This window comes from Punica granatum, chromosome 5, assembly GCF_007655135.1.
Source record: "Punica granatum isolate Tunisia-2019 chromosome 5, ASM765513v2, whole genome shotgun sequence".
NCBI lineage: Eukaryota > Viridiplantae > Streptophyta > Magnoliopsida > Myrtales > Lythraceae > Punica > Punica granatum.
In genome coordinates, this window is record NC_045131.1 from 8441047 (window position 1) to 8450446 (window position 9400).

At 37.3% G+C, this 9400-nt stretch overlaps 1 protein-coding gene across 1 annotated transcript; it reads left to right on the forward strand.

Annotated features, from left to right (window-relative positions):
- Nucleotides 1–1866: 1866 nt before the first annotated feature.
- LOC116208487 (BEL1-like homeodomain protein 9) lies at nucleotides 1867–6938 on the forward strand. Its single transcript, XM_031541962.1, has 5 exons — nucleotides 1867–3070; nucleotides 4306–4673; nucleotides 4762–4822; nucleotides 5261–5945; nucleotides 6640–6938. The coding sequence occupies exons 1-4, from the start codon at nucleotides 2123–2125 to the stop codon at nucleotides 5813–5815; spliced, it is 1932 nt and encodes a 643-aa protein (XP_031397822.1). The 5' UTR covers nucleotides 1867–2122; the 3' UTR covers nucleotides 5816–5945; nucleotides 6640–6938.
- The last annotated feature ends 2462 nt before the right edge of the window (nucleotides 6939–9400 follow it).

The window sequence follows — 9400 nt, forward strand, 5'->3', positions numbered from 1 at the left end:
CAGCTCGATAATACTGTCAACGTGCTTTAGTTTTTATCTCTCGTACTTTCTCCCTATCCTATATATTTCAGGCCAAAGGAAATCATTAGATGATTTTAGATGGATGGCGAGTAGACACCACTTTGAAAAACAAGCTCGTCCAAAAAGCTGGCATAGAACACGTCTTCAATGTTTCCTTGGAGGTTAGGTGGTTGTCATTAGCAGGGTGGGGGCAAATGCCATGGGATAGGACATGGTGTCGCGACTGTCCTCATCCGATTTCGTACGTAACAAACTGAACCGGATTTATTCACGAGCTCGGCAATTAACTAGGTGGCCCTTCTCAAATTGGACCAGAACAAGCCCTCTGAGCAAGTTTTATTCTTGTATGTATCTGTTTTGTTTCTTCACAACAAAATAACAAAACCTTCAATCCGAAGTTCAAGCTCCTAAATATATGTGTGTATATATATAATTATAAAATCAGACTCACAACCAAAAAGAGTAATAATTGGAAGAAGAACAATTCAACAAGAAGAAGAAGAAGAAGAAGAATAAATGGAAATTTCTTTGGCGAACCTTCTCAATCATATGTGCCCTGGTCCATTAATTCCTTTATTTTTCTGACTAAATAATAATAATAATAAAACTTGATATATTAGATAGAAAAAGGAAAAGAAAAAAGAGAGAAAGAAATAAAGCCTCGTGAAGTGAGACGTGGGAAGGAATTTGGCGGATGAGTGTTGGAAACGGGAAACGCCTCAAACTCAAAGCCCTTTCATACAACGTCCCATTCCCCTCCGTCTTACGTGCGTCATCCCATCCCCCCTTAAAATAAAACCAATAAAATAATATTATATTTTGGAATTAAATTATTTACGTTTCGTTTGACTTTACAATCATGTTTTTAAAATTTAAATTCTAACTTTAACTATATTCACTATATAACAAAAGTCAATAACATAATTATACTTTTTTTTTTTTTTAATTTTTTAAACTATTCAATTAATTTTTTAATATTAAATTTTATCTATTATTAATTATTTATTTTCACAATTTAACAATACAATTATTACTTTTTCTTAACTATTCATTACTTTTTCACACATTTTCTCGTAATTCAATAACACAATTATTACAACTCAATTAAAATTAAAATATAACTCTACTTAATTTTAAAACTAAACGTACCAATTAATTTTTGGGCCAGGAATAATATAATTATGAGAAAATCAAAGTACTTTCCTTCCAATGATATCGGTAGGGTGTGGGATTAGGATACAGAGACAACAGACGAAGCACCAAAATGAACAAAAAGACAAGACAGAAGAAATGGAAGTATTTAAAGAAAAAAATTAAAAAGGAGAAAAAAAATTTAAAAAGAAAAAAAAAAGGACCTGACAATCTTTTACCCTACCGGAAGTGGCCGGTCGTCATCCGGTTATCTGTCCGCACACGGACAGTGACAGAGCAGTGACTGTGGATGAGGAAGGGAGTGAGATTTGGTTGGGTGTCCCGTGTCTGTGGATGCGTGAAAGTATGTGTTTGTGTGTGTGTGTGTGAGTGAAGGACTTGCTGCATTATTAATTGAAGTCACTGTTTAGGACATGCGTGAGCAAAAAGCTTATTAAATAATTGATCGCGTCCTCCCTCGGTCACTGCGCATGCAATCCCAAATCCATATCGACTTACGGTTTATCCATGTGGACCGGAAACGCTTACCCGTTTGTCAATATGCCATTTCAGGAGTGGTGATAAATAAGAACACGTTACTGGAATTATCTAAAATGTGCTTTCGCCATGAGATCTATCTGGGTCAGTCAGGTTCACGTATTCGAACTAAATGATTGATTCTGTGCATCGTATCACGGGTTACGGTACGATGATACAAGGAATGGGAGGAAGACCCGAATAGTTTCTTTCTTTCCCTACCAAATTATTTTTGCAGCTCATTGTCATTGATAACCTTTCATTTCATGATCACCTCATCTCTCTGCTCGCTCTCTCTCTCTCTCTCTCTATCTCTGTCACTATCATCATCCCTCCATAAAAATTTGCATAATTTTCCTTGTGATAATAAATCATCCTTTTCTCTTCCATCTTTTCGTCGCCCGTGGAAGCTTTCTGATCCTTTTTTCCGGCCATGGCGGAGGGTTTCGAGCAGTATCACGTCCCCCAGCAGAGCCGCAGAGACAAGCTCCGGGTCGGCGCCGGCGCGGGCGCTGAGCCCACCTCGGCTAGCCTCCATGGCTTGCTCCCCCACTACGACCCCTCCCTCCTGCCGTCCGACCTGCTGAGCTGTGCCGCCGCCACATCCACCGACCACGGCTTCCACAGCCACCACCTCCACCCGCTGGCCACCGCAGAAGACGGCGGAGGCTGCAAGTCACACTCGGTTCACTCTCTGGTCAAGGAGGAAGGAGGCTGCCGGAGCTTGATTCCTCCTTCCTCCTCCTCCTCTTCCAGCACACACCACCACCAGCTCTACGGCTTGGATCCGCCGCCTCAGCTGGCCGTGAACCCTAGCTGCTCGGCCACGATCCATGACTTGGGCTCCAACAGCGCCTTCCTTTACGCGCCGCAAACCCTCCAAAACCTCCGGGACTTCGCTCACTCCTACAACAACACCCTCTCCCTCTCCTTGTCATCCCACGACAACCACGCCGACAACAACCGCCCCAACGACAACCTCAGCCTACCCCTCGAGCTGAACCTCCAGAGGTACGGATCCAACGCGGCCTCCGCCGGAGGGTACCTGATCCCGGCGGCCGTCTCCGTCGGCGGCGGGCTGGCCTCCAACGAGGTGTCGAGGAGCTCGGTGCCACTCGGGCCTTTCACGGGCTACTCCTCGATTTTGAAGGGGTCCAGGTTCCTGAGGCCAGCCCAGCAGCTGCTGGAGGAGCTCTGTGATGTGGGTCGGACCGGGCCAGTCGAGAAGATCGGCGAGGCGGACTCGAGCTTGGTGGTCGATGCCTCGGCGCTCGAGGGTTATCTGAGTGTCGAGGACAGTGGTAGTTCTCTCAGCAGCTGCGGAGGAGATGCCGGTGACGTTCGGAGGAAGAAGTCGCGGCTCATTTCGATGCTCGAGGAGGTTTTATACAACTACCACAATGCTTTGATTTTAATTCAGTTTCCCCGTAAACGTTAAATTTCTTGTCCTCGCATATTTCACAGCTTTTGCATTTCGTTACGAATGGGAAGGGATGGGCTGCTGATCACAGATGATCCAAAATATCCATTAATACTCAAAATCGAAACCTTTGAATGGCCGGGATAGTAGCGATTTTTTATAGTTTGCTCGGCTGAATTAGCGGGTCATTCAGATCTTTAGGAGATTGATTGACGAGCCTCGGTGATCGAAAAAATTACATCTTTTTGGTAAAGTTGATGATATGGTGAAAGGAATATGTGCAAACAGATAATTTATTAGTATCATAAAGTGTCCGATGACTACCATAGAAAGGGTTCTCATAGGGGCTATGTCCCCCAAATCTATGAGTTGCAATATGCATAAAGTTATAATGGGGAACCGTTTGAGAGATTTATGCCCTTGAAAAGTGGTTGGTGTGCTAATTAAGAAAAGCATAACCAAATTCCCACCCTTAGGTTCCTAAAATGGCACCAAGTCATCGCAAGTTTTTTTTGTCCTTCTCTTTTTAATTAATGTGCTAGCTAATGTTGATTCCCGTAATTTATAGCTTGGCTGTGACTTCGGGATGTAAAATTTATTTGGTCAGTTCTTGGTACGTACGGCATAATTCTGCATGCAGTGCTGTAAGGAAAAATATTAGGGCAATGCATGATTGTTGCACTGAGTGGTTTCATTCCACATATAGTCTGATGAACTGCTAGAGCCATTGTAATGTACCATATAGCAACAGTATGCTATTTAGCATATAGAATGTTGATATTGATGATGTAAACCCTTCGATGAAATAATTCACCTTTATGTGTGTAATTGAGTGCAAATCTCTTGTGAATTATATTTAGTTCAAATAGTTGCCTTCAATAATGTGAAGCTTTCATTTCAAAGTTGATAGAAAGTAATTTGAATGGAATCATTGATCCGTGTATGAAAACATGCCTCCTTAAGTATTGTGATTAACAGGTTGATATATATGTATCTTAGGACATGGATTTCTCCTTTAACAGGACCCTATAGGCTGTTCCATGAATGACAAGAAGCAGCTTTTGCCTCATTTCAAATATAATACGACTTACCTGTGTGCAGAATGTCGTCAGACAACAAAGCAATGTTGTGAACTGGACTTCTTAATTACACGTTATATCGGCATTTCCTAATTTGTGGTTTTTGAACTTTGCTAGGTATGTAGGAGGTATAAACAGTACTATCAACAAATGCAAGATGTGGTAGCGTCATTCGAGTACGTGGCAGGATTCGGTAATGCAGCTCCTTATGCAAACTTGGCCTTGAAAGCTATGTCGAAGCACTTTAGGTGCTTGAAGAGTGCGATCACTGACCAGCTACAGCTCAACAAGGAACAAGGAAACCCTGGAAGAGATGATGGCTACCCTAGGCTTGGAAGCAAGGATGGGGTTTCCTATGGCCAGAGACCACTCTCGAGCTCGGGATACTTTGACCACCACCAGCCTGTCTGGCGGCCACAGAGGGGGCTACCTGAGCGTGCAGTGACTGTTCTAAGGGCATGGTTATTCGAGCATTTTCTTCACCCGTAAGTATCAAAGTGCCCTCCACCCAGTATTTGGAATTAGCATTTCGTGGCCTATACTCTATTAACTAAAGTTAACTGTATCGTACAGTTATCCTACTGATACGGACAAGATTATGTTGGCCAAACAGACAGGTTTATCTAGGAGCCAGGTAAATTGCCTCTTTTGCCCTTACTGTTCTCAAGTTTCAAAATATTTTCTATTTGGTTCCTTAGGTGCTTGTACTTTTCGTTGATGTGGTCGGGTATGACTTTCCCTTAAGTTTTTTCTGAAACGGATATTATGTTTGTTTGATTGTTGGTGGAATATTATTTTAAAAAAAAGGTGAAAAAGACTACTTTAGAAGGCAAACTTACCAAATGAGGCGTGAGAAAGCTCATGAATGCTCTATGTATCGAGAAAGTCTTGTGCATGACGGTTATATGTAACGGAATCCACGTAGACTCCGTTTATTCAATAAACATCACCACAGTACACCCCAAAAAAAAAAAGGAAAAACATTAAGACATGCATTTGGCAGGGGGGAAATTTTCTACTTGTTCAATTGATTGCCTTACTCTAATTGATATTCCTTCTTAATTCGGAACAGGTCTCAAATTGGTTTATTAACGCAAGAGTGAGGCTTTGGAAACCGATGGTTGAAGAAATCCACATGTTAGAGACTCAGCAAGCTCAGAAAGCTTCGAACTCGCAGAGGGAAGATGGGAATGCTGACAATAACTCTTCAAGGCCAGTTGATCACCAGTTACCTATGGCTTCTGAAACTCCGTCGACTTCTTCTCAGAGGGTTCATGAACCTCTGTCCAACAAGCGGACCCGAAGCGATCTCCCGGAGTTTCCCATGAGGAACGATAGTGAAAGACCTCATCATCTCTCTTACGATCCGTCTACCCACCCCCATCATGTTTCGGTTGGAGAAGGAATCAGGGGTTTAAATAATAGTGTTTCCTTGACACTTGGCCTTCGCCAGAATAATAATGGGATGAGCTTACCGGAGGCCTTTCAGGTGAATGCGGTTCAACGGTTCGGTCTTGGCCTAGAAGGGAGCAGTGAGGGTTTTGTGTTAAGTGGTTATGAGGGTCAGGACCGGCAGTTTGGGAGGGATGTTTATGGAGGGCAGCTCTTGCATGATTTTGTCGGATAATCGGAAAGATCTGGTTCTAGGAATCGTCATTTGGCATCCCTTGTTTGGATATTAAGTATACGCTGACTCGATTTCAAGTAAATCTAAGATTCTATCTTGATCAGCTCCACAGCCCGGCAAAATCAAGAAGGTATTCCTGTTTCCTCGATTTACTTATTTTGTATGCTCTTCTCTTGTGGATCTATCAGCAAGGTGTTCGATATAGTCAATGACTAGACAGACATTTTTAAGATCTCAACGAATTTGTGATTCCTAGTAAAATTGTGGCCTTTATCTAACTTCATGGATTTGCCGAATTCATCCATTTTGTGGAAACCATTCAAACTTGTTCCTTTGTTAAATTTTTATGTACCAAGTGTTGACCTTTGAGTAAAACAGCGAGAACTAATATAAGATATACAGCTTCTAAAGTAGCAGATTTTGTGCTTTAATTTGCTTCGAGGAATTGTAATGAAAGTATGTTTCTATCTTTGGATAGATTTGGTAGTTGGAAACTTGGAATATTGAGGATCTTTGGATTGATGGAATGGTTAGAATATTGAGGGGTGTAGTGCAGTGGCTAACATTCTCACCTGGTAATTTAGAGGTTTTGGGTTTGATTTTTATCAGTGGGACTACCCGTACCCCTTTATTTAGATTTCGTTTTTATTTTTTTGTACTAGGCCATAAGCCTCTTATTGTATATGAAAAAATTAGTCTTTATGATTTTTTTAAAATTTTTTTTTTGTTTTTTTGTTTTTCTGAGGATAAGCTCTTCGGGAGTGATACGTGTTTGACATAATACGTGATTTTGGTGTCTCATTGTAACTTTGTTACTTTTCCAGGTTAATCGAAGAATTGGTTTTGATGGAGAATACTAAGGTTATGGTGGGCTATTTAAGGCTAATCTCGAGCCGATACGATGGTTAGAAAAGGCAGCGTTTATATGTTTGTATGGTTGAAACTTGAAAGGTTAATGATGTACGCGGCAATGCCGATATAATTATTCTTCTTAGAACAAAATTTGCTGTATAGAGTGACAGACTTGTATGTTATCGATCCAAATGGACACGGAACACCGATTATCTCTTGAGCCAAAGAAGAAGTTGAACCAATTTGTTCAATGGGCAAAGTTTATGGGCCAGATTAACTTCCAGTTTAAAATAATTATATTTCACGAGTATGCCTCATTAATATATATATATATATATATATATATATATATGTAACTAGTTCATTAGACTTGTGCGTGCTCTGCATGATTTTATAAAGAAAGTTTAATTATAAAAGTTTATATACGAAGACAATAATTGGTATGAATTCATAGTTTATATTAACATGTAATAAGCCTAATTTTTACATTATATAAATTTTAATGCAGTAAATTCATACTTATAGTAAAAGAATATATATATATATATATAATATCAAAGTTATATTGAATGTTTATAAGTAAGAAATTCATATAATACATATATAATTGCACTTATCAATTTAATTTCTAAAAAAATTAATGCAAAATTGAAAACTTTAATTTACAATTTATATTACTATGTAAAAATTTTATTTTTTACCTTGTATAAATTTTGATGTGGTACATTCAGACTTGTATTAGAAGAGTATATATCAAAAGTTATTGAGTAAGTAATTCAAGTAATATATAAATCATTGCAATTATCAATTTAATTTGTAAGAAAATTAATTCAAAATTTGAATACTTTTAGATAAAATCTTTAATTTTAATTTATGAAAGAATAATACTCTTAGAGCCTATCAAAACTTTTAGACTTCATTTTTACTTATACTTTATTATAAGTGATATTCCATATATTAAGTTCTATAAATTTTAACACTTTTATATAAAATGACCCAATCACTTTGATGACATATGTACCTAATTAAGCTTTTATAAGATTAGCAATAATTCTTAGAATTTATTAAATTAATTTTGAGTTTATATAGGTGATTATTTATTTTCTTAAAATAATGACTATATTTATTTATTAACGATATGACAATAAATGATTGAAATATCCTTTCATATTTTAAATATTTTCTTTATATTCAAGTATTAATAATTCTAATATTAATTATTATCTTCTAATTTCCATATGGTATATAAACATAGGAATGAGTAATGTTTTACCATTTTACCCCTATTTAATAGGGTTTTTCCAAATATATATATATATATATGTATTTGAATTATCTTATTTTCTTGTTAATATAATGAGAAAGAAATTTTTTTTTATTCAAGTACGTCATCCTTATGTGTCCACAAAGTCATGAAATGATATGAAAGATGATAAGAAAATAATGCAAACTTATGATATATATATATATATATATATATATCTACCGGTTAATTGCAAACTTATCATACGAAATACAATACGAGAGGTTTTCGCTTATAATCAATATATGCTGGGTAGATTAGTTTTAAGTTTTAACTAATGTTTTATGACAAGTGGCAAATGGATTAAAAAAATGTTATGTTTTAAAAGAATTTCATATTGCAGTTTAATAAACTGAGCACCAATAATGATCAATTAACAATTATTTTTGGTTCCTTTGAATAACAATGATTGCGTTTATCAAAAATAAAAAGTAACAGTGATTATGTCTGTTGAAACTAATATGCCTTAAATCTTGTGAATGAAGAAAACTTGGGATCGAGAAAGTTCACCATGTTTTAAATCTGGATTAGTCAGAATTTAATGTTACTTCTGGATATTAGGTGGTACACAATCTAAAGAAGAAGAGGAGGAAAAAACAATGAAAAACAATGAAAAACAATGTGCCTAAGGTGAATATCTAAGTCCAGCCTTCATACGTGGGCCGAAGTTTGGGCCTAACTCTTCAATTGATCCCAAAGGGGCATGAATCTTTCTAGGCTGTGATAATTCACGAAATCGGGAAAAAGCAAAAGTTAAGGCCAAGCCAGCGCTAAAAGTTTCATAGAATATCATCCAGGCACCGCATCAACCTACGGAAGATTCTTTTAAAAAAGAAATATATATATATATATATATAAGGATAATTTGTAATGCGTAATTTTTATATTTTTTTCGATTACACCTAACCTTTACATTTTAATTGATATGGCTTTATATGTACCATAATTATTCTTGATATGAGACGATACATACGTTGTCACCTTCATAGGGGTCTAGTATAAAGTATGAGAAGTTCATGAGCACAAATATATGACAGCAACAAGAAATATTCGATCCAACGATTTCCTTAATTATACAAAGCATATTTCATTTCCTAGACTATATGATTTTGTTTTCTTTTTTTAATAATGACGGATGTCATCAACTCATCATTGATATTCGTACAGAGCCCCATCAAATTGATTCTAGCACAATTCAGTAAATCATTGATTTTCCCGTTCTTATTGTACGATAACTACGCAATTACATAGGTACTGACATCTATATATATTAATTTAGTCAACTTCCGTGAAATTCTTTCGTTAGTGCAATAACAGTCTTTCACATAAGCGTATTAGACTCATGAAATTCTTTTGTTTTTGCCCCTCGACTCGTGGTCAACCTTCTCTTCGAGTCTTCTCATTAACAGAAACATATTTTCATTTTTTTT